Here is a 27,035-nt window from a genome sequence, read left to right as displayed (position 1 = left end):
GAATGTGTATATCATCCATGTTTAACATTGGAGTAGAGGTGAAGAAGTAGAGGTGGTGTAATTAACTTTTTTTTAGTGAGTCCAATCTCTCTCAACCTGCCTTATCTCCCTCTACCTCACTAATTCACTAAGATAACTTTAATGACTTTCAACTTGTGGCATTCAGTTGCAGGTTGTATGTTTAGGTAGTGAAGAGAGAGATAACGTAGATAAAGCACGAGAGTGAGAGATTCTAACGTCAAAACTTCAACTTCAACCAGTCTAACAGCTGTGTTGCATTGAGAAAATAAATATCTGCAGGATTGCTATGAAGGATTGCTCTTCAGATTAATGCCGCCGCAAGAGTTAAGCTGCTTTTCCAAAAAACCTGATGTTGGATTGTAGAAAATGTTGCTGCTTTTTCTGCCGTCATAGCCGTGCTGCATAAACCTTTGTGTGATATTCACGGTTTTCCGTGGGAATTTGAAACTGCACCACCGACTAACACAAGCGAGCCAGAAAGGCATATGGTACATTAACTGCAGCTGTTTACAACAGCGATTAAGTGCTTTAGGGTGAGCTTTCTTTTTAATTTAGTGTAATAGCAGTCTAAATACTTAATTTAGTATTTAACTTCACACTGTAGGCTGTAATCCAAACATAGATGTGGACACTTATGATTTAGTTGGAACACAATACAGCACCAAGACAACGAGTGCGTCAAAACAAGACTAAGAGGCTGCAGCTACGCTACTAGCGGCGCATCGTGCTACATGCTAATGTCCTCATGCTAACACGCTCACACTGACAATGCTAACATGCTGTTGTATAGTGTGGGGTAATGTTTACTATGTCCACCTCAGTTGAGGGTGTTAGCATGTAAATTAACACCCAAAACGAAGCTGGAGATGACGGGAATGTCATTAGTTATCCAGGTATTTTGTCATAAAAGAAAGTATTAAGCATAGCATTTTGACTGCATGATGGAAGAATAATTTCCACGGCAATCCAGCAAATATTTGTTATATCTACTCAAAACATGTTGATCTCGTGGTGGCGCTCGTGGTTAAATCAGCGGATAGTTGTTGAGGTATTTCAGTCTGGACCAAAGTGGTGGACTGACTTTACTCTTTATGTTCTGGGGTTGTTGTTAAACCAACACAATCACTGTCCTCAAGGATTTCATAGCTGTCTCGACTGTCTCAATATAACAAATGTCTTGTGAAGTGTATCATTTAGTTGCCTTGTAGTCCACTGCTTATAACATCCCATTCAGCTCGACAGTCCGTCAAAGATCTATCACCGTGACACACAGCATCAACAGTGAAAGCTGTAATCCACCATAACACACTTTGTGTTACTTCTGCTGGTAGATTGCATCTTTGTTCCTCTCAAATGAACCGGTGATGACTTCACTGACAAGTTTGAGTTGAAGTAAAATCAACAGTACTGTTGTTCACAGCACAGTTTCTGCTGCTGCACATTTGATTTAAACAGTCTTATAGTGAGTGCAGAGATAATTGAAAGTCCTGTCATGTGTGTGTGTGTGTGTGTGCTGAGTTTCCATGCAAAAGAAACATAAGTAATAAGTACAATATGCAAACCGATTAAAATAATTAAAACACATTTAGCATGACAAGCAGTATCATATAAATCTTGTCAACGAAGCCTTAATTCTAATACGTTGTGGCCTCTGGCTGGGTGTAGTAATGAATCTGCTGCTTCGCATTACAACAGGATGAGGATCTTCTAATGTGTACAAACTTGTTCAAACTGGATTAGCACTGATTTACAGGTCAACACATATGAGATGTCTAAATTAACCAGACTAAATCTGACATTTTTAGATGCCTAAATTACGAGTATAGTCATTTAAATGCTTACACGGCGCTCTCTAGTGCCAGCGTGTGTAGAGCAGAGGTGCTGATGTTTGGATGTAAGCAGGTGGGTACATGTAGGATAATCCCTGGACCATCATCTTGGAGGGGTTTGACACATGCTGCATGCATTTGCAGGGATCCCAGCTCCAACCCCTGAAGTACAGCACCTGTCTCTAAAGCTGGAGTATGTGAAACATGGATTAATACCATGAGTGAGCATGCTCCCCATGTGGCGCCACCAGGACTGCTGCACATGGGATTCCTGCAGAGACCCTGGGGACGATAACCTTTCATGTGTCAGATACCTCTATGACAGAATGGGGGTAACCTGCCTGGATGAGCTCAGTAGGTGGCATGTCACCTTCAGAGGAAAAAATTCACAACATCCTCTACTGGAAATGATGGTTCTGTATCACTTCAAGCCACTGATAAGTGGCAAGGATATATCTGGTAGAACTGACAGCAGCATCATACCAGCCTACATCAACAAACAGGCCAGCATTTGTATCCTTTCTGTTGTTGAAGCCTGCATAGAACCTGTGATATCAGGCCTGGGAGAATCTCTCCCCTCCTGTGGGCAGTTTACATCTCAAGGCCGCAGAAAGCCTGATAGCTTGTCTGGGAGCACAGTTCTGCTGGAGGAGTGCAGACTGAACCCAGAGCCAAATCTGGACTCAGTTAGGAAGGTTTGAAGTGGATCTGTTTGCCTTAAGGCAGGACACCCACTATTGCACCATGCACCATAAACGAGACAGATGCTCTGTGCTTTCCCTTTCTCTCTGTTTTTATCCCTCTCCTTATCGAGAGAGATATGAGAAGCTGATATGGTATGCAGCGATGACTTAGCTGATAACAGCACCACCCACCTGGACAATTTGTCAGCCTGTTAGTAATGGTCGGAGAACGCAACAGAAAACATGGTCTTAATTTTGAGAAACATTTGCTCTGACAACTCCACAGCCCCGAGACAAAAGCTTCAAGTCATCTGGACCGAGGTTTTATGTGTTTACAGTAACGTTATCAAGACGTATCGCCGTGTAAGGCCAACTGCAAACGTCTTCATCACATTTCTGGAAGAGAGTTACTTAAAACAAGGCTGAAAATCAGTTTGTTGAGCCTTGCTCACCATCCCTGATGGGAGTGGATGGGTGCGGTCTGACGTGTGCTCTGTTGCACCTGTAACAGTGATATCATTTGGTCCTGGAGAACGCCTGTACATGAACGCAGTGGGACGTTAAACCTCTGGAGGTCGGAGCTCAGCGCTAATATGCACCAACAAGTTTCAAATTAAAAACACCACATGAGGAACTCCAGCTCTCTATTTGGTAAGAAATGTGCGACAGGAATAGAAGTTTGAAAGAAGCTCTCGTTTTATTTATAATAAATCAAAACCGAAATGTTCAATTACAGTTATTGATTCAATTTGCGGCACAAAAGCCTAAATCAGACATACTTTTAGAATCTGTTTAGAGCATGTGGCAAATGACACATCTTTCTATTTCTTTTATCACTTTTGCACAAACACTTTGTCAATGATTCCTTTACATACAAGCTTAAGGCGAAGACAGTGCTAATCACAGTGTTATTTGTGCACCTGCAGTCACAGTAAAATGTGTTTTTGTTGCGACCTTTCCATTTATAGATTGACTTTGCATTTTTGAACAGAACATGTAATGAATATTTCTGAGCAGCTGATTTGAGAAAGTGCTTTCTCATAGTTATTTTTGATGATGAGGATGATAATAAACACCACCATAGGTGCAACTCTGATTACCTATTGTTCTAAAATGCAACTTTCTACACCAGAAACATCATATATAATGGTTCCCAGACAGAAAACAGAAGTCACAGTGTAAAATAGCATTCTTAAATAATAAATGAGGTCACATAACTAGGATCACGGTATTGTCTGAACTAGTTTTTTTTTTTTTTTTACAGTGCAAACCCCACTCCCTGCCACTAGAGGGCCCCACCAGCCTACTCTATAGGCACCAGGCTATGTAGGGCAGGTAATCTGAAAATGGCCTTGCAAATTGATGCTTTATATAACAATCAATGTATTTAGCACTTGAGAGGATGGGCTGCAAATTCTATTTTATTAGACACAATGGCCGATATTTCATTCGGAGGCAGTAATGAAGGAGCTGCCATAGGCGAATGATGACTCAACAGGATACCACCATCTTTTAAATGTCTGACACTCTGAGGGGCGCCAGACGTCTGAAGCGGTATCCCAAGCTGCCTGGGCATCCGAAATCTTGACGGATTTACTGAAGGTACCGGGGACACGGGTATTGGGTTGAGTTGGGAAGTAACGGCAACAACAGGGAGAAGTTGATAGTTTATTATCAGTGTCTGAACTGTATATGTCTACGGCCATGAAGAAAAGAAGAGAGTTTCCATTTTGATTTCAGCTCTGCAGCTGTGGTATTTCTCTCTGAGACACAGATTCACTACCCAAATACGAGGCGTGACATCTCTCCTGCTCGGTGTTTTGATGAGGGATGAAACAAAAATACTGTCCTTACATCTATCACTCACTGGTCGTGTGTACAAATAGCAAGGAGGGATTAGGCTGGCATTCGAAGCAAAAGTGTTTGGACAGTTATATAATTGTGCAAAAATGTGAAAGAAGAGATAAGGCAATGGCAGAAAGGCTGATAGATAGATAGACTGTGAGAAAGTTGAACTAACTCAGAGCGACAACTATTTTGAGGTACAGCAAAGTCAAGTAGAACCAGACAGAGACGAGTGTGAACACTAATCGAGACCAGCTGCATCCTACAGACTGGGCCAACTGGGATCAATGGTGAGCCTGCACAGAGCCTGATCATGGCCGTGTTAGTCATCATGTCTGATCATCTGCTGCAGAGGTCACTACACACACACACACACACACACACTTCCTGCTTTAAATCAATCCAAGTGCCGCTGCTGGCCTGCCCTGGCTCTGTGTGGGGAGACATCCACATATCATTATGTTGCATTCTGCAGCCGCAGCAGAGAGGAGGCAAAGGGATCGGATGCCGCCCTCACTGTGCCAGAAAGCCGCGGTCTTGTCGACCATCTTGGTTTTTTCCAAAAATACGGGTTGCCAGGGAGACGCGGAGCCACAGGCAGAGCAGGGAGGGCTGAACGACACAACCGGTTTCCAGTTGTGCGAGCTGATTACTGCCGGCTTCATCCAACTGCCTGCCTACACTTAAGGTTGAATCTACTTAATTGATCCTTCAAAACTTCTCTTTCACACTTTGATGCAAATCAGTAAGAAAGAGTTGCACAAACACACGACTGTAGATTCAATCCCATGAAATAAAACACTTTTTTTCTTTTACAACAATTGTTGTGGTGGCTAAGTGTTAGTTAGTAGAGTGCAATAAGTTAGAGGGGAAATGCACATCACATGGAGTCGCTACTGGAAATCAGCTTCAGTATAATATTTACTGTCACGTAACATGAATGCGTCATTGTGTCTGTGCTCCCACTTGATTGATAGATTGAGTGTTTTGGATAGAGCTTTCATTGTGTACTAAATTAAGATGTTTATCATCCTGGGTGGTTTGGATGGTTAACCACTGTGTGAGTGTGTTTTCCACTTTTAAACTGATAAAGATCCGACTGGGACTGAAACGTTTACGTCCATGAATGTGCAGTTCGGAGTCAAAGAGGTAACAACATTATAAAATATATCAACTCCGGCATACTTCTAAATGGTTAGGGCTGTAATTTTATGCCGATCACGATTGAACCTTCATTGATGGCACAGAATCCAAACACATAATATGAATAGTTAAAAGTTAGTATTTAGAGTTTAAATGACCACTTCACATTACTTTGTTCATGAATTTGTATTTCTTTTAATATAGTGAAGTTAGCGTGAGACACAGTTATATTGTGTGAGTCAATTAAAGACTGAAATTATATGAAAGTTGACTATTTAATGTGGACTTTTGCATATAATGCAAAAATAAGACATATTTGAGATACAGCGAGGTGCTGGGGAAACAAAACTATGTTCCATATCAGCAAATTTGACAATGCATTAAAATGCTCACAGATACTTTACACAGCACCTGAAAAGCTGCTTGACAACACATTGAGTGCATTCAGCAGTGAATCACTGCCCTCTCAAACTTCTACATGTCCTACATGATTCATTTACACAATTTTGAAGCAGTCGAGCTGAGAATATGCTAATGGCTTTCTACTTTATGGCTCCTTATGAAAACAAACATGCTGTGGAGGCCACTGCTGTGCCGATGCAGAATGTGTCATCTTCTGGAAAGGTCAGGAGTTTCTAAGTAAAAATTCACCGCATTTATTGTTCTTGAGGCATGAAGAGAATTTCATTCTCCCTTCATACAGGATTCATGGCGACGGACTGTAACTGCAGCTGAAGCTATACAGTATGGATGTGAGGAAGTTCATTCAGAGTTCAGAGTTCATTAATTCTTAAAGATAAGATTTGATATCAGCTTGAACCTATAATATTCCTTCCGACACATCCCTTTGAGTCTTTGTAACTCTCCAGACTTTTAAATTAGCAGTTAAAACGACATTCACACACTATTTTGTCAGAAAATCAAACTAAATCAAAATGAAGCATAAAGCCGTGAAGCTTAAAGCTTTACGAAGCCGTTCAAAATAAAATAACCCATCTCAACATGTCAGAATCTCATTTATCACTCTCAAGCCATTTATCTGCTCATATTTTGTGTGACTTGGGCATCAGAGCAGTCACGCAAAGTCTGCAGCCTGTGGGAAAACTGTCAATCACATGTTCTATGTTCTTATTTCCAGCATGTTGCAGGAAAGAAAGCAAATACACACACACAAAGGTAACATGGATTGGACGTTATTTTCTCCACAGTTTCGTCTTTTCAGTATAAAAACTCCCTTGTTTTGAAAGGTCGCAATGAAAAGTTCTTTCCTCCTTCACATAAAATGACGCTTGTGGTCAGCTTGAATTCTCATCGGTTGAAATGTGCAATAGGAAAAAAAGAAGCATCCAACAAACTGAAAGTTTACTTTTTTTTTTATAGATAGAAAAGATTTTCCTACATCCTTTCAGTATGTTAGAGGAAAGCTCAAAGTATCAGCGAAAAGAGCAAAACATTACCTCCAGTCCCGTGTTACGTGTCAGTTTGGGCGGCTCATCGTTGACTGGTATGACAGTCACTGAGATGGTGACAGGGAGGCTCCGGCGCTCAATCTCATAAGCCGAGGCAGCGAGTGTAAAAGTGTCCTCTGTGCTCTCAGTGCTGTCATGCATGTAGTAGATGTGTCCAAGTTTCATCTGGAGGAGAGGAAAAAAAGGATCCCATTGTCAATCAAGTTTGAATCAGATGTGAATGTGAGGAAACATCATAACATAGGGAGACTATAGGGACTAGAAAGGTGGAATACAGTTTTACAGCGTGACCGTGGCTCTTAACGCCGATATCCAAGGAACACTTTTGAGAAACTACCAAATAATTTCCTGGTTAAACCAATGAGAACTGGAAGAAACTCAAATGCATGACATTAGTGCACATTATGATCTTCTCAGATAGCTCGCCTCGTCCTGATACTTTTACTAATCATCTCGGGTACTTCTCAGTCTGTAAAGACATAATGTATAGTGTCTTCTGTGGCTCTGGGGGATCTAATAATCTCATCTTTGGTTTGTAGACACATTTATAATAGGAAGCCTGTGTTACAAACTTGTGGGCGTTTACTACAGAGGGAGAATCCAACAAAAAAAGATGTGTTGATTGTATTATGGGAAAATAAATGGTTTGGCCCGCTGGGACTAGAAATCAGAATATCTTGGCCTCAGCTGATTAAATTGTCACCATTGTTTTATAAATCTGTCTCTTGTGAGTCCACCAACTTTATGGATGCATTTCTATCCCATATCATCTCCATATAGACATGTTTTAAAGCAAAAGTTGGTTCGCTTGATCTTTATAAATCGAGGGCATTTCAACGGAGACATAAATATACATTTGATCTGGAATAACTTCACAGTACAATCACAAATAATGTGAGCATGTACGTAAATATGCATTTTCTTGCCTAGAGTTAGACAGTTAGCCTGGTTCAGTATAAAGAGCGGTCTTTTGTATGGACTTAATCAAAAGTATATGACGTGTTATTGAACTTTAGAGGTGCTGGAAAGCAGATTTATTTTTGGACCAAGTCAGGCTAGCTGTTTCAGCCTTCTACCAGTCTTTGTGCTAAGCTAAGCTAACTGTCTCCTGACAGTAGCCTAGTTTTTAAAAGACAGATCCCACATTGTCAAACAGTTCCTTCAAGGGTTTATGTTTTTAGGAGATGAGAAAACCTTTTAACGTTCTGCTCTAACTCTACAGTGTATGCCGTATCTTTTCTTGTCCTAAACAGATAATAGATGTTTTCAAAGTTTTCGAGATGAAGGCTATAATCAGGTCTTACAGTCTGGCAGCAGCACATGAACAAGGAGAAGCTCCTTTGTGGGACGAGACCTTGAGGGAAACCAGATGCACAAAGGAGTCAGTCATCCAATCTCAAGTGAGCTAGATGGAAAACAGCACCTGCGGCCAGGCAAAGCCAACGCTGTTGACTTTCTGCATACAGAAGAGGGATCTCAGCCGCCTGCATCTTGTGTTCTTGTTTCTCCTGTTATCCTGTCCGGATCAAATAATCTGCCGACATATCTTTTTGTTCTGATACTTCTGACAAATACACAGAGATTTAGGATCCTTCTCTGTAAAAGATGGCGGTTGTAACTTTGTCTTGACAAAAGCCAGTAAGCTGCTGTGATGAGAGGACCCGCTTCAGAGAGCAGGAAGTGCCAAATGAATCCCATATGACGGGCATCGTTCTGGAATAACAACCCCCATCAGCATTACTGATCGGGGAAAGCCAGCGAGATAATCAGTCTGCTTGCTGTGACAATAAACAGTGGGTGGTTGTTGGACACGTGGCCTTTAGTTTTACTCGGAGAATGATGGATGTAGGTGTCAATATTTATTTTATTTTCAGTTTTGATTGATGGCACGTTCTGTGTGCCTACTGTATTTAGGGAAATTAGTATTATAAACCGTAGAAGCTTGCTCCAAAAACATTTTGTGCTTTGTGAAAAATAAAGATTCCACAGATGGAAGACCAAATTGAGACCCGATGGAGAGCTGAAACTGAATAAAGCAAAAGTGTTTCAGAGTTCATATATTTTCCTCCAGTTGGATCCCACTCCACATCGTATGTGAAACTGATTGTCTGACACACAGTCTATGCTTATGTGACACACATCTGGGCCACATGGCACACAGCTTACTGTAGTAACCTAACATTCTTGCGGTTGGTGTTCTTGTAGATCTTCTTATGTTCGTGTATTCACAAACACTCTCAGTTTTTCTCACTGCACACCCCCTGATTCTACTGTACGCTTACATAACCTTAGTGAAGTACCCCGACTGGTGACTTTATCGCAAAATTACTACACACACCAGTTAGTCCAGTGGCAATTCCTAAGGGGAAGCAGAGCTTGAAACAGCTTTGAACTCAGAGGAAAAAAACCCTACACTACAAAAAAGTCCACGCACATCCGACTTTAATTCTGATCTGGTTTAAATGCCGCGCTGTCTGAGGTTTGGACATTTGTTCTTCAATGTGGTACTCATTTGGGAGAACTGACTGTGACTGTCATTCAGTAAAAGAAAACAGAAAAAATGACTACACACAGGGTCCACATAAAAAAGCAGTACAAAGACAAGCTGTTCTTTCCTCTGTGACATTTCTGTAGTGGCACTTCATGATATCTATGTTCATTTCTGCCTCCCTGCTACCAACATAATCGTTGCGCACTAGACCCATTCGGGTTGCACATTGGGATCTTTGAGAGACTGTGTGAGTGAGTCTGGCAGTAGTAAAGTGTGGGACGCTTGTGTGCACTCACACATTATTATAGGAATATACCGGGGCCAGTTTATTTTGGCTTCAGGCAGTCCGAAGGCATCGTCAGGTTTTCCACAATGCTTCAGCAAAGTAGAGTAGGGCCAGACTGGGGCTAGATGTAGGAGCTATAAGATATGCCTCTAACAAGCTCCATTAAGCTTTGTGGTTCATTCAGAATGCACAAGATGTTTTTCACCAGTAACTATTCATGCATTTTTAATATTTTCCCAAAGCTGGGGCCTCTCAACCACAGGGAAAGAGACCAGATAACTGTGCTGCAGCAGCTCACAGATTCTCCCTCTCTCCCCTCTCTGTCTCGTACAACAAATCCAAAACAGCACTGAGAAGTAACCGAGGAAAGTTTCATGGTCAAGCCTTGCTGTGGTAATCCTCTTCAACAGCCACATGATCTAGTCGTGAGAGGAAGATGTTATACTCCCTGGAGTTATTAAGACAGGATAACTTATGGATTATTGGGTGTTCTCTGAAGTTTTTGGTCCCAGACTGATTAAAATATAAGATTCTCTGTCCACATGAAATTCAGGTGCTTTGAAGAAAATGCCCAATGTTTAGTGGGTTTGGAAAAACATGTTACACATGTGCTAACAATTCTGTGAAACCAACCATTTGTTAAATACAAAAAGACTCAAGTTGTATTTTACAAGGCATCTTTCTGCTAATAGCAAGGGCAAAAACATTTGAGTGGAACTACGAAAACAGCAAGTGAGGGAAGCGATCGTACAAAAGTTTAAACCAACGGTGACACACGAGACAACGAGACAACCGCGTTATTTGCACGAGGAGGCAGCGAGATGGGATGTTCATCTTTGTTGGTATATTTTTATGGACTATGCATTTGAATTAAAACGTTCTATACTTCTTTGATCATATTCTAACTCACCTCTTCCCATGTAAAGTAAGAAAGTTCGTCTCCATCCAGGTAACGGATGTCCCCGTGCTGTGGTGGCTCTTCCACAACAAAGTCGATGTTTGCTAAGCTGTAGAAGGGATGCGAGATGTTAATAATCTCTGCGTTTATTTGCCTGCTGAGGCCTTCCTTCACTGTAAAGTTGAAGGTCTGGACAGGGATGAGTTGGGGCACGATGTTCACAGATAGGTGCAGGTCCTCCACTGAAGTAAAACCATTACTGACATCAACTGTGAAGGCGTCATTGCCCTGAAAGAGATGGATGTTTAAATAAGTTACGGATATACTTAAAACAGGCACCTTTAATTCATCATTGGGTTATCTTTTGTCTGATTTTACTCTCAGTGTTAATATGAAATGGAACAAGCTGCACACTTCTGATTTACTACAACAGAATAAATTAAATGACAACAAACCTGGATGGATGCAGACACATAGAGAATGCGTCCCTGATCAATGTCCTCTTGGGTGAAGGAGTGAATGTAGTCGAGGACGGGCGAGGCTGTGCCGTCCGAGCTGTTTGTCAGCTTGACCACATGTCCGAGACGAGGAGGCTCTTTAATGGTGAACACCATTTCTGTAGGAAGAATATCCGCTTGATCCACCTAAAATGCAAAATTACACGTTGTTCATTTAATTTCTGAGATCTTTTTTGTGTGTGTAGTGAAATTACTCCGCTTTCTGATTGATTAAATATACCTAGAAATGCAGAATACATACTGAAATTGTTTGACTTTTGACGTGTGGTGTCTCCCAATGCAATACAGCATGGGAATATAGAAAAAGGGAACTACTCACAGCTAGCAAAAATACCAGAAGATTGTGCAACTACCCCAGTGACAGTTGGTAAAACAAAGAAAATATAACCTTAAAATACAGTTTTCATTTTCAATTGGCAGTAATGTTTCAGAGTTGGACTTATATTAGACATTTGGAGTTGGATGTCTTTTCTAATTTCCTTTTAGCACAGGAACAGCATTGTAAGTTAATGTCAGCACATTCATTTATTGTATATAAACTATCAAAATGAGGAGCACAACTAATTGGAACGATGTGTCTGCATGGGGGAAAAAAATCCATTTGTGACATTTGGTAACATTTAAAGTCATGCTGCAGATTTATGGTCATCCCACTGAGAAGATTTAATGAACTCTCTGGAGCCAAAATGAGTGTTTAGCAGTTATACAGTACTTGCGTTTGACAATAATTCAGGAGATCATACTACTTTCCATTTCATAGTAAGGACACACATTGGAAATGCTCCCAGAAGCCAAGTCAATATTTTATCTGTCAAAGCTTTGTTCTAATACTTATTTCAGTAGGATGTGTATAACGTATCCGGGTTCTACTCCAGTAAATGCTGCAGTTTTCACTATGGTGAAATTAAAGTTTAAAAGAAAGAACATTTTACTTTCATAAATGTCCCTCATTATTCTAAATCAAGATATATATATATACAGAGAATGTATTATGAATGGACCGACAATTTAAACCTCATTAATTGCATTGAAGATGAAGTGCAGGCAGGCTCATCTTATAAATTACAGTGGGCTTCAGGAAGCTCCTCAGGGGATACTTAGTGCTCTGTTTTCCTCACTTAATAGACTGTAATTTAGTACATAAACTAAATTAAAAGCAACAACTGTACAGTCATATTTAGCTCTGCTTTCATGTGGTTGTAATGTAGATTAAAGGCAGGGTTACAGAACATGGCAGTATGTGTGAATGAGTCATGTGAAAGATCTATTTCACAATGGGAAAATAAACTGGGAAAAGACAAAGACAATGTTCTGTCACATAATCACTGCCAAGTTCTATAAATATGAAATGCTTTCTTGATGAATAAAAACAAATGTGTGCTAAAGATTAAATGCCAGTCGAGCAAATTAATAATTGGTGAACTGTTGCTCTCCATTCGATATAAACATCTTCCAGTTAGTAAAAATAAATCAATTTTGCTTAACACAGTCAGTAAACATTACCTTGAGATTATCCTGGTTGATGACGGTGTGCTCTCCCTCATAGGAAATGATGACTTCATTGGTTATCACCTCAGGCTCAGAGAGGTAACCTTGCTTGAATATTCTTATCCTGAATATGCCCTCTTCCGAATGTCCTCTTGCTTGGACGGCGAAGCTGAAGGAGTCCTTGGACCTCAGACTCTCATAATTATGCTCATATGAGACGACGCCTTTTTTCAGGTCCTCCTGGGTAAACTCTGAAGCCTCAATCCCACTCACAATAATCCTGCCGTCGCCGGGTGGCGATGTGACCTGGAACTTGATCTCACTGTCGTCTCTGATGTCCATGTTGGAGTCAGCGCTCAACAGGGTAGTGTTAAGGGTCTTGGTGCTTCCATGGTCGATGACAATCATTGTGTTGTTTACTACTCGCAGGTAGGGCTCACCTGCCTGGATCTCAAGCAGTGCAGTGGTCTTGTGGAAGCCATCTGACACCTGCAGTGAGAAGCGTTCCCGGTCTGCTCCATGGTGAATGAAGAGGATGTTCTTATCTCGCAGGTCGGCTTGTGTGAAACGGAAAAGGGGCTGCGAGGGATTAGATGTTGAGACGATGTTGCCTGAGAGGATCCCCTCACGAGCGTAGACAATTTGGGTGTCATTGAAACCTGAGTCGTCGTCCTTAAACTGGATGACATCAGTTGTTAGCAGACGCTGACCGTGGCGGACTATATTGAGGAATTTGTCCACAACCCTCTCAGGAGCATGCTCGTTCTTGGATTGGATAGATATTCTGAAAACCCCACTCACGGTTTCTTCATTGTCGGAATTTTCCACTCCTTGATCAAATACTGAAAAATGGAATTCATCACTGCTTGTCTTGGAGCCATCGTGCTTGTAAATAAGCCTTTCAAAATGGAGGTCTTCATTGCTAAATACTCTTATTGCCCCCTCAAATCTAGGCATGCCAACCGGGGAGTCCCTTATCAATCGACCATACTTTGGATTCTGTGTGACTCGGTACACAAAATCTGTAGAACCTGGAGAATGCATCCAAAGATAGTCTTTGTTCACAGTGTGCTCACCACCCTGCAAGACAACCAGCTTCTCATTGGTCAAAACAGGAGCATCTGCAGTACCGAGGATGTTAATTGGGAAGGTGTATAGAGGGGAGTACTGATCATCAGCAAGAACTCTGAACTGGAACTGGTCTGTACTATCCACAGCTCTTTGCACACGCACTCTGTAGCTAACTGTACTGTCCAAAATGTCCTTCTGTGTGAAGACGTCCCCCACAGCCAACTCTCTGTCTGACAACTGCAGACTACCAAGTGTTGGAGACTTGACAAGGATGTATTTCACAGTTTGAGGATCTGGGTTTTTCCCTTTTACTTCGGCTTGAAGCTCTGTGGGTCCGATTGTTTGCTCTTGCTCGGACTCCATCTCCAGTGGAACCATGTTAGAAACTTTCACCTGTGCTGGGATGATCTTGACTAAGAAGGTGTTGTTCCAGAGGGAGAACTGCCCCAGATGGACATCGAACTGAAACCGCTCGCTCACAATATCTTCCTGGTCGCTGGAGTCTGTGCTGACGTATCTTAGGCGATCTTGATCCAGATCGGATTGATGGAAAGTTGTAACCTGCTTGTACATTCCATCACTTATCATCATCAGTAGTTCTCCAAATATCAAAGGTTTTGTGATGTTATACATAATATCTCCATTACGAGGATGAGCGATGACAGCAAGATTTTGAACACCTAAGGATGCGTTGCTTCCTTGTGACAAGAGAAGGCCAGTGTTGGTGACAATAGTCATATGTGGCTGTGTCACAGATAACTTAAAGGTAGTTGAATGGCTTACTGATTGTCCATCAGACACCTCCAAGGTAATTTCAGCAGCACTACCCCCTCTGTGTACGAAATAGATATTTCCATCTTTCAATTCCCTGCAAGTGAACTCTGAGATGCTTCTTCCTGGCTGCTGACCATTTTCTAAGAAACCCATTTCCACAGAAGGCTCTGAGGTTACGCTTACTACTAATTCATCACAGCGGGTGTCAGAATCCGTGATTTTGATAAGGCTGGGACTCAAACGAGTTCTGCCATTTTCTGTGATTGTGATTTCTCCTCCACCAAGTTGTGGTATATCATTGACGGGAAGAATTTCAACTCGGAGGACATACTCCTGAGGGGTTTTTAAACATTCTGGAAGGTAGCCGTTACTTTCAGCAACCACCTGCAGCTGGATTTGATCTTCATGCCTTTCATTTCCATCATGCATGTACTTTATTTTCTGATTGACAACATCGAGAAGAGTGAACTTCTGTGTGCGTCTTGTGTTAGTGTTCAGATCAATCAAACCATACCAGGGATCATTCTGGAGGGTAAAGATTATCTGAGACTGACGCATTCCTGCAGCACTGAGGTCGAATGTAGGGAAAAGGTTGTTGATATCAATTAAAGCTTCCCCACCTTCAGGCACAAGCAATGGGGTGACGTCAAGAAGCTTTGTTACGTTTTTGAATATCTCTGGCGTGTCATCTGTTGGGTAGCAATGCTGGTCTTTGATGTCCAAATCAACATATCGGATGCGAACTGGTGGAGAAGTTGTAGTTGCATCTGTGTCATAGTAACTTGAATAGTCATAGTCCTCTCCTTCACATTTAACATGAACATCTTTAGTCACCAAAGCATCCTGCAGGCTTCTATCCTTCTGATTTACTTTGATTTCCCCCAAACAACCAATGAATGATTCGGCGGTCATTTCCTCCTCTACGTGATTTAAAGACCCGCTTTCACGAAAGACATCCTTCATTTTCCCTTGGATGCCTCCTAAATACAAGTTTCCAACCAAGTCCAAATTTTGTGATGAGTCAAGAGGGAGGGAGGAAGACTGGCTATCTACATTCATGACAAAAGAATCCTGACTGACTTGGACCTTAATTCTATGCCACTGATCATCATCTAGCTGCACCTCGTTATTCTCCAGTACCTTCAAGCCATCGCCGAGGTCCAGCATACCTTTGAGATAGCCTTTCACAACACCAATAGCTATAAAGTCCGACTCTCGGCCAGGGTGGAAAACAAGTAATGCATCCTCGATGGTGGTTTTCATGAGGACTTCTAAGGCCCTTGGAGAACCACTAGCCCCGCTCCAGGTGGGAAAGGACACAAAGGAGTCAGGAGTGCTGAAACTTGTTGCCTCCCCATCACCAGCCTCAAACTCACTGCTACAGGATTCCTTTGTGTCGTGGCATTGTTTAAACACTGAACTGAGGATATCAAACTGGTGGGACTCAAATTTGACCTGAGTCATGCAGCCGCGAAAAGGGGGAATGGCATTGCTGAGGTAGGGAGCATCCAGGTCTCCTGTTCCTCCAAGCCAAATACCCTGGTCAATATTAAGCTGTTCGCCGTCGTCATCCACGGGAACATATGTCGGGAAGAGATCATCAATTGTCATGTTGAGACTGCCATCTTGCAGTGTGAGTGAGATTTTGTGGTCCAGAAGGTTGTTCAGCTGTAGTCCTTGGATTGAGGAAAGTGTCACCTCGCCAGCCCCTAAATTCATCCGTGCCTAAAGAAAAACAAAAACTTTAGATTTAATTATTATTATTAATTAAACTTGGAATATATTTCTACTTTTGTACATGCATGGTGTGGCATATGTGGTATTTATTCTTGTGTATTTGGTTGCTAGAGTCATTATATAACAAATGGGCAGCACATGGATGGGATGCAGAGCTTAAGTTTATTAAGAGAACACCACACAAAGAACAACTTCATACAGTCCTGTCAGTATTTATGAACTCTCTCTTAAATGCACAAATAACAACCCAGATATCCTTATCTTATTATCCTTATCCTCATGACCATTCCTGGCTCCTTTCACCTACCATTTACTGTAAGGGGGGATAAATTGTTGACTCATAAAACACAAGAGTTGAAGCTTAATCTTTATTACATTATTAATATTTACGATGTAGGCAGTGTATCTCCAACCCCGGAAATGTCTTGGTGTTCTCAGTGCTGACTAAGAGGTTTCACTGATAACATCAGAGATCTGCATTTTGATAAAATAAAGTTACACGTCGTGATTTTAGCACATGCCTGAGAGGCAAGGCAATTTAATTTTTATAAGGCCTTGAACATCTCATATCACAGAATGAAGAAGACTGAAAAAGAAATCTACATGAATCTCTGCGATAGCACATCAGATGCTAATTCTGCTGCTTTTAAATGCTGTCAAACAATTAATTACATGTTAAATGTCACACTGCTGGCTCCAGTGGTACAACTAGAGAAGGCAACTGAACTATTATATCAATTGAGGTTGTTTTGTGGCAACTATGAATTGTGTCATAGACATGTCTTGAAGCTAAATGGCTCTCAAAGCTATTTTTAAAGTCACACACTTCACACTCTGCTGTACAGATTTGCAATGCATTCAGAATGTGAGATATTGTGCAGCTAAGGTGCCAACAAGTCATTTTATATGTGATGTCCAGTAGCACATAACTGAAATAATAACATTGGTGCCTTTTTATGTATTAAGTATTTTCACTGCTTTATATTACGCTTCACCAGAACAACACAGAACCAGTGTTACCACATTTAAAATGATTGTGAAACTCTTGGTTGGGGATAATGGAGGACCTACTTACCTCGACGTCATCGTTGACATTGACACGGTAATATATGTCTTTGGTTGTTTGACTGCACTCATTGTGGGTTGTCAAAGCCTATTTATCTAACATTTAATTTTTTGGTTATTTCATGCACATATGAAGCTTTGTATTATGATGTGATTTCTATTGCATACGTAATGATTTTATGGTTTTCTGGCAAGGTTATGATTTATTGTATTTTATTGAATTGAAGTCGGGCTAGAAACTAGTTTTTGCAACACTGCACAGAACAAGATACTCTACACATACTACATTAGTAATTGAGTTCATAATAATGGAGATTGTTTGCTTTGACATTAATTCACATCTATATTTAGCACTTTCCTCTCCTGTGGAGGAAAATCAATTTTTTTTTCTCAAATAAACACAGAATCTGCCTGTGTGTATTTTAGGTCATTCTTACAAACATTTGTTTTTCTCCAGATATGCACGGTTTTGGAAGGAGTTGTTTTCGCACAAAAGACAGCAATTGTTGTCTTACCCCCCTCTAATAAGAAAATTCTGTATTTTATCATATTTTAGCTTCTAATTTTATCCTAATTCAAATAATTTTCAAGTTCTCATCAATTTAGGGACCATGACAGGATCCAAGTGCTACTGTAAGTGCGAACACATTAAACAAGTCTAAAATATTAGCTTCATCCACAGTTTGTTTTCACCTGTATTTTCCCATTTAGGAGTTCAAGGAACAAGTAGTCCTCCATTCCTGCAGCCAGTAACAGCAGCCCACTTCTCCGACTCGTCTTGATCTGTAGTGACAGGCGGAAGGTGGAGACATCTTGGAAGGCTTGTAAATTGCAGGAGCTGTCCCCAAAGTAGGATTCTGTGAGGAGAGAAAATAGGACATTGCATATAAAGATAAGAAAGACGCATCATGTCGACTTAGAAAATGTGTCTACACAAATTTATATTACTTAATTTAAAAAAATATATATTTTAGCTCTATATTTTAACTTTCAGTATTTTATCTTAAATTCAGATTTTGCTTTTACTTGCGTGATTTTCTTTTGTATGGATAATATTAAATGAGTATTGGCGATGACCGCTTCTCTGTAATTGTTGTGCACATGATAAGAATAAAGAACTTGAACTAGAAGTCAAAGACATAACTGCAACAATCACTGAGACATACACATAAAGACAAAAATATCACTTTTGTCCATTTCAACATAAACAACAACTTCACAGTTTCAGTCCTGTGGCCACATGACATGTAATACTACATAAGATTAACACTAAGAGACACCTGCATACGATGCCATGAACTCATCCTACAACTGCTGGATGGCCACTCTGTGAATTCTAATGCAGAAGTTTGGAGAAACCAATTACTGTATATAAGCATTTTTCTGCATCTCATGTTACAGTGCAACTTGCTCGGGACTGATTTCTATATTATCAGGTGTCATCCAGCTGCTCGTGGCTGAAGAGGAGCTCCTCTGGCCTCAAAGGGATTCTCTCACTGAGACATCAGTCATTGCCCCTGCGGAGGTTTTCCGGGCATATAGAGTCTTGGGGTGCAGGATTTCCCAGGCCTGAGCTGTCTCGTTTCCAATGAAATGCAAATTCAGCCACCTGCCTTGGACCTTGCTCTGCGAGGCCCTCGACAAAATGTAAACCACGGAGGAAGTCAATTATTTCCCAGTGCACATGCTCTGAAATTAAACTGGACCACCTCCACGACCCCATTTCCTCAGCACTGGTTTTCCATGGACTTAGCCAAGAGATATAGAAAGGGGGCTTTCCATTAGCCACCCACTCGCCCTCAAAAGGGACAAGACACAGACACTCATTGGAACACAGTGAAGAAGGCAGTCTTCTGAGCACACAATGCTAAATGCACATAGTGAAGCAGAGCGAGACATTGCTGTGTCAAAGTTAAAACATTTATATGCGCTCATGTGGACCAAAGTATTCCCTCAAAATCAACAGTAGCATCTAGAAGCCTAGCAGGGCGGTGGGCTCGATGCCACCAGGCAAAAATCTGAATAACTTCTCAGACACGACTGAGTCAGAAAAAATAAGACACCAAACATTCCCATTCATAGCTATAAATGGAGAAAGTATTTCCTCCACACTCTGTTAGGACGTGGCTGTGTGTATGCGTGCCTTTAAAGGGCAGCTTGTGTCTGTGTTGCATCTACATTAATGCAACGCTGCCAACTTCAAAGCACTGGAGGGCACATTTGTCTTTTGGTTTTCCTGTGTTTCTTGTGTATCCTGTAAATGAACCCCTCCATCCCAGATCTGCAACAAACACTGGAACAAAGATAATCATTTTGATGTCAGCAAGGACGAAAGAGAGGCTTTTATCGTCGCGCCCATGCTCTTGTGATTTCAGTAAGAGGCGTTTGCTTTTGGTTCCAAGGCTGCGCTGTCATGAACAAAGTCAGTGACGAACGGTCTCAGCACAGGGACAAACACACAGAGACATTTGATTATACGGCTGCACAGCACCGGTCTCCTGCAGCCAAAGAAACGCCATGTTGGTGGACTCAGAAATAAATATCACAAGGAAATTGGTTTTGACATTATCACATTTTGCACTTGAAGTGAAAGAAAAACTATCAAAACTAAAGATCCTCCCTGGAAGCTGAACATGCAAATATAATTTGTGTTACTGAATCAAAGGAAATGATCACAGTTACACATCATTCATGTCACTTTTCGGGGGCTATCGTCGGAAGCTGTTACCGACCGCTCCAGAGGCTCCGATGGCACAGTTCAGAGAGTTTCCCGTAAGGCCAAGGTATTTCAAATGAAAAACTAGTGCTAATTGCAAAGGAGCCTCCAGGCTGAAACTGAAAAATGGGGGAACAGAATCTTTTCTTACAGGCAATTGCATTAACAAAGAAAATCGCAATGAGCTCCATGGTTCTTAAACCCGAGCTTTTGTTGGATTGTTCACTGAGCATGGGGATAAAAAGCTGAAGGAGAGAGCGATGCCAAGACAATTCTGCCTGGGGATTTTCTGGTTCAAATTCAGCTTGCTGCAGTTGCCTTCAGGAAAAGGAACACATTTTCTAATGATACACACAATAGCTTTACTCTCTGCAGTGTACCTGGACCTGGATTTCATTAGTTCTCCAGCTAAGCTGTGTAAAGCTCTTCACATAATAGGCTTCATGTAGGAAAAGCACATTTTAAATATGATATCTGTATAAATGCCCCTTCTCTGTGACACTTCCTTTGTTTCTGAAACCTTTTCTTCACACTGTTTTAACAGGTGTGCAAAAACTGACTCAGGCCTACAAGATCATCTTGTTTTCTTCTGCAACTTAACACTCGGCTGTATTGTCCATCTTGCAGGAACTTGGAGCTGCGTGTAGATGGGATCTAACTGAGGTGACTTCATTATCTGCTCCTTAAGAATGCAAGCTGAAGCTGTGGAGCTGCTGCCACACTTGCTGTCAGTCTGTGTGTGGAGGTTTAACCATCGAAGAAGACAGTCTCTGATCCCCTTTAGCGACCACACCCCTCCTCACACTACTTTATTGTGCGTCAAGCAGAATCCTGGTTTCAGGCCAATGCAGATGGCTATAATTTGATGACTGACTGCACTTGTATTTATAATGCTTTGAGGAAACGGAGTCTTCCTCTCTTTCACAAGCGACTGAATGAATTACCCTGTTGTCTTTCTTTCCCTTTCCTCCTCCTCCTCCTGCTCTCTCGGTCTCAATCTAGCGACACATGTCCGGAAAAGCTATGGGGAAGAGACACACGCTGACCACAAGTGCACGAAGATTGAAGACATTCAGATGACTTTGTGTCCTGTGACTTGACTGTGCCCATGAGTCAGAGTCACTTCAGGCTTATTTTAAGTGAGTGTGAAGATGCAAGACAAGATTTGAGCTTTTGGGATGTATTCTTTTGGTGCCCCGACTGTATCGGTAACCAAAGAAAAAATACTAATCCACAATAATAACTAATCCACAATACCCTGTCTAATGGTGTCTTATCTATTATGCTTTGACTAATGCGCAGTGTGAAGTGAAACAGAGTTTACACAATGCTATGCTATGTTTTAATTAATATGATTTACTTCTTTAAAATGTTTTGCAGAAGTAAAGCATGCCCGGTGTGTGTTCCTCTACGACAATGTTGCCATGGTAACACTGCCTGGAATCCAAACAATCCACCTACTTGCGTAGCCTATGGTTAGACAACGGTTAGCTTTACTATAAATAGTGATTATGTTGGTAATTTGTGTCCTTTGCTGGGCAGAGTCTGTTACAACGGGGCATAATAGCCTCTGGATGTATGTGAAGGAGAGGGTTTTGTGAACTGGAGAGCTTTTAAGGGTGTGTATGTCCTTTAGCTTAAGTCAACGTGGTTATTACCATTATGAACAATGATATCCCTCAGAAGGGTCAATAGCACTTGTGCTTGTGCAGTAATGTCTGCAGATAGCGACCCAGTGAACCATCAGAACATGGGTTAGTTGGACATCAGAACTCTACTACTGCTGGATCAATTAGATAAATGATCAATCATTTTAATTGTATGTATTTATTTATTCTTATTTAATTTGAATAATTGATGAATTGTAAAAGTGCCAAACATTTACTAGTTTCAGTTTCTCAAAATTGAGGCGTATGAAGGGAGCGTATGCCGGCATATAGGCAACATAAATGAATAGTATATATTTAGGTAACAGAGCATTCCTGTGAATGGTAGCTACTGGTTAGTGTGTAAACATATTGATTAAAAACAATTGCCGCTTCAGTTTTTGTTTGGTAATCATCTGTGTGCTAATTCAATGGACTGGATAACCAGAAAGCCATCAACAAATGACATTCCCACACTGATCAAAGCACACTAGCTCTTTAAAGGAAGTGATTATGTTGATGCAACATGTTTATAGACCTGACTCTGAATACAGCAGTCTGTATAAAACATACTGCTAACTCCAGCACTGTTAAACAGCAGAGAGCAGAGCCACAACTCTACATACCTTGACAGCGCTGCTTTATAAGGACCCCCCCTTCCCCGCTGACTTTTTAGAAGTCACCAGGGACACACTTTTACAAGCTTTATAGAGCCATTTTTCAGGCCAGACTATGTCAGTGTGAAAGCAAACACAGCATCATTTTAGACTTCTTTCAAATCCACACCTACCTCTGCATCTCTCTGAGGCACTCCAAAGCTAGCCAGAGTGAAGAGGTACAATACATTAAAAAAAACGTGCTTGTGGAGCCTCAGCGGGTGGCCTCCTCCCAGGCAATAATTAAAACTTTTCAGGCTCCCTCTCTGTAAAACTTGCACTTACACAACAGACAAGGGGTGGCAGCAGCAACGAAAAATTATGACCTTTCCTTGTGAAAGGAGAATGTCAGTGTAGTGTAATTTCAGTTTAGGAAAATGGACCTGTGAGAAAAGGGAGGGAAAGGACGTGAAAGACTCAGTGTTGTCTGGGTTTGTGCTGTTGATGCGAGAGGGGGTCTGAAAGGCAGGTTTTCTACACAAAATTAAAAGGAAAAGACCACCTTCTTTGGAGGGATTCAGCAAACGTGTTTTATGCTGGTTGACTGACTTTGTATCCGCTGCCATTTTCTTCCTTCATCACTTGACAGATAAGAATGAGAACAGGAAATCGAAGACATGGAAAGTTATGGAGTTGCTGAAGACCACAGCCAATCAAATCACTGGAAATCATTGTTTTATACTTGAGAAACTCGCCATGACCTCTTCTCTGCGGTGTACACTCTCTTGCAAAGTTGCCAGTGAAAACATTTCCATCAAATGTTGGCTGCATTTCAGTTTCACGTTAACTTTGATATACCGTATTTTAAAGCAACAGCGAATAAAGACATATTTGTGCTGCTTCAGAACTACACAATGGGACAGTCTCACATTTTCAAGCAGGGCTTCGGCTTCAAGGTAAACATCTTTCCTCATAGCCAATATTCCAGCCGAATAAGACGTCAAATTCACAGTTTGTTGGCTCGTCACACTCAAGTAAAAGACTTGTTGGTCATAATGACTTTGGACTGATGATCTCACGCACCTAACAACATTGTAAGACAAACACAGCAGTGAACAGAAGCATTGTAGTGACTCAGGGCTCTGCTGTAGTTTATGACTGGCTAATACAAAGCGTGCCTCTGTCAGGCCAGCCCAGCTACGGAAGCCATCAACCAACAAGGTCCCAGTAGGTGGGTCCTGTTAAAATACCCCCCCATGACATCAGAGGATTGACCCCCCTCTTCCTTCTATTTCAATCTATATCCCTCCTCACACCAACTGATCCCCTCCACACACACACACACACACACACACACACACACACACACACACACACACACACACACACACACACACTGCAAGATTGTTTATACATTAACTGTGACTTTCTCTGTTTCGCCTCAGCCAGAACAAGGCTGTTTATAGACTGAGCTGAAGAACATTTTAATACACCGGTAATGAATTCCTGTGTGAAATCTCAATATGTGAAAAGTGTGTCAAGGGAGAAGACAGGAAGTAAGAAAGTAGTGCCAGGCAGCGATGGAAATCACGTATAGACTATTATTAAACTTAAGACTTTTACAATGATGAGTTCCTCATCTTTCAGAATACACCGGACTTCTCCTTATACATCTAATTTAAGGTCAATAAAGGATTTACATTATCCTACAGTACTTTATTCTAAAACTGAGAGCACTGCATGTAACACATGACTGCTCTGGCTTTGTTCCACAGCACTGACAGTCCAAGGTAATTGCAGGAGGAAATTTGTACGGCCACTTAAGTTTCTATTATTTACAGAGTCAACATAAAATGGGAGCGCAAAGAGGTTCTGTGTCCTGTTGCTACATCTACTGATTAGTATGGATAATTAAACTAAATGAGTTTAATGTTTGGTTATTTTAGGCCACCGGTTTGAAGCCCCCTTTTCCCTATGTGATCAGTATAAGGACGTTTCCTATTTTTCATGATCTGTACACTTAATTGCATACGTTTCCAAAAATATCTACATTTGTAGGCCTACAGTGTCTTGCATATAAATTGGCAGATGAACCTTTCATTACTATAGTTCCTTCACTCATAGCAACACTCATTTGTTTCTCCACAACATAGCTCTACTTCCTTCTGTCATGCTATCACCACCTCATAACTAAGGCTCCACCGGAGGCAGCATATTTAGCTATTTACTGGCAAAGCAATGAATGTTGGAAACAAAATGAATTTGACAATCAAACAGGATTATTCTTCATGGAGGAATTCTAGGACATTATGATATGTTTGTGTAGCTTTGGGTTCCAATTGGAATCCATTGTAACTAACTACGGTTAGCTAGCTATCCAAGCTATACGATTTCAAGGATGAGGCTAATTGCTATCCTTGACATTATGTTGATATGTGGGACCTGGGGTTGTCTCCTCTCATAGTGTTGAATAAACTAAACTAAACTAGTCTAAACTAAAATAAAGACTACAGCTGCCGTATGCCAGAAATGCTTTTATACCAAACTTATGTCTGTGTATTAGTCTACCTGTAGAGCATCAGCCAGGATACGATTAGCCTAGCATGACTAGCATGAAGACTAGCAGCAGGGGAAAACAGCTAGCCTCGCTCTGTAAAACAATACATCTACCAACACATCCAAAGCTCACTGTTAATTCTTACACAAGAGAAATGTAAAGAGTTGTAGTTTCACCTGGAGTTACATGCTCTAACTATTTATTGGAGAACAGCGGATAGGCGGAGTAAGCTAAGCTAATCGCCTCCAGCTCCATACTTGAGTGCTACCGAACTTCTTACCCAACTCTTGCCAAGAAAGCCAATAAGTGTAATCGGTAGTGTGTATGATAGCACACATGTTTGATAGTAAATAGATTTTCAGTGGAGTATTCCCTTAAATCTAAGTTTGGGGTTTTACAGCTATAACATGAGCAGTAACATATTCTTGATGTAGCCTGTGTTCCTGTGTCATGACTCAAACGACCCTCTACAGTTCACGTTACTTCACTTAATGTCAGCATACTGCACTTTTGATCTTTTTGTGTGGGTTTTAATGTTTCCATCACACATATGACCGGTGGGCTACGCAGTTGCACCCTATTGAGAGCGCTTTAGGCATCATGGGAAACTGTCACAATTTTAAGTATGAAACAAAAGAGAGCACTTTACAGCACTATGGTTTGCTCTCAAATGTTCCACCATGGGGGAATTGCAATTATATATCTGCATGTTTGCTCTCTTCCTGATTTTCCCTCTCACCGTTTTCACGTTAACAGTCATTTTGGACATATCAATAGCTCCATTCAGCTTTTGCTTAGAGTGCCCTTATGACTGCTGTTATGAGTACGTGTGCAAGCGTCAGTCACTCCACCACTAATTATCAGCATGACATTGGCTTTTCAGTGGGCTGGAAAACACTTTGCTGAGTAGCAGCCCACTGTCATAAATCATTCCACTTAAACGTCAGAACAGGGGAAGAGATTTAAGACCTGGACCCCGCGAAGCCTCGCTCAGCTGAGGTCCTGGTGCATGGGGAACACTTGATAGAGATTGGGTTTAAGTTGGACTTGGCTGCTGCAGGGCCTCCAAATATTTTCCAGACAGATCTCATAAATTAAACAATGCACTCTGCTCTTTGCCTTTTTTTTTTATATCTCTCGCTTTTATCAAACATTCTAGAAGATTTGTAGCTTCCATGTAGATCTTGATACTTGGGCTAATAAGATACCTAGGATTTGGTACAAAACTAGAAAAAGCTTTACTTGGTACTTTACATTGGCAGCTATGGCTCATTGTTGGATTGATTCCTGGATTATCATGCGTCCACATGTCCGAGAGTCCTTGAGATAGACCCTAACCCCAAGTTTGTCCCATTGTCCGTGTCAGCACCTTGCATGGCAGCTCCACCGCCATCGATGTGTGTAAATAAGTGAATGAAATCACTTTGAAACGCCTAAATGTGTGGGATTTGGTTAACTAGATGATTCAGAAATACAGTCGTTTTGGCGAAATTAACTTTTTTAAAGAGTCAGAAACAAACAATAAATGCTTTTGTGTATTTGGTGTCGTCTGAAGTTATGTCAAACTGCTTTTTAAATTGTTTTGAGTCTATGGGATCAAATAACATAATCGTGATCTAATAGGCATCCAGGAATTGAGCAAAACCAAACAAGTAAACTAAGTGGGGTTGATGGGTGCCTTTTTCCAAGCTTTGTCTGAGGGGAGGGTCGTTGAAATCCCCTGGTCTACAGACCCTTTGCCACATTTAAGGGTCATAGCTACACACTTTTCCATGACCAAATTTGATTGTGAGGCCTTTCTATAAACGACGCCTTCAGTCTCCGTGTATTACAAGGAGAGAAACTGTGATACAGAAGCTGCAGTAAAGGGGCCTCCCAAAACCCATATCCGGCTTTAACCTGGGTCTGCAAAGTCAGTGTGTGTTTGAGATCAGAGCGTCACATTAGCCCCATAATGAGAACCAGCTGAACGCACACACCACCAGACTGACCCTGTCCAGCTCAGACGGATCCCCCCACTCTCACCACCTCACCCACTTCCCCCCCAAACTCTGGAGACACCTCTCTTTCGCTTAACTCCACTGAATTTAGACCCAGATAAATGCTTTATCCAGATGCTTGCTCTCCAACCCTTCCATCAACCGGCGTTACTCTAAACTATTCCAGTGCACACACCCAAAGACAGAAGTACATGGTGCAAAC

At 41.4% G+C, this 27,035-nt stretch overlaps 1 protein-coding gene across 1 annotated transcript in view; it reads right to left on the bottom strand.

The window, feature by feature from the left end:
- The window catches only part of cspg4 (chondroitin sulfate proteoglycan 4), a 62,595-nt gene that overhangs the window by 9,364 nt on the left and 26,196 nt on the right, over window positions 1-27,035 (bottom strand). The window contains exons 2-6 of the mRNA XM_029433399.1: window positions 18,012-18,175; window positions 12,687-16,241; window positions 11,121-11,309; window positions 10,678-10,953; window positions 6,979-7,155 (exon numbers count right to left, since the gene is read on the bottom strand). Coding sequence (XP_029289259.1) covers window positions 6,979-7,155; window positions 10,678-10,953; window positions 11,121-11,309; window positions 12,687-16,241; window positions 18,012-18,175 — 4,361 coding nt within the window. The remainder of the gene's footprint in view (window positions 1-6,978; window positions 7,156-10,677; window positions 10,954-11,120; window positions 11,310-12,686; window positions 16,242-18,011; window positions 18,176-27,035) is intronic.

This window comes from Cottoperca gobio, chromosome 6, assembly GCF_900634415.1.
Source record: "Cottoperca gobio chromosome 6, fCotGob3.1, whole genome shotgun sequence".
In the NCBI taxonomy this organism is placed as follows: domain Eukaryota; kingdom Metazoa; phylum Chordata; class Actinopteri; order Perciformes; family Bovichtidae; genus Cottoperca; species Cottoperca gobio.
Note: the sequence above shows the minus strand (reverse complement) of the source record. Positions and strands in the feature narration are given on the sequence as shown.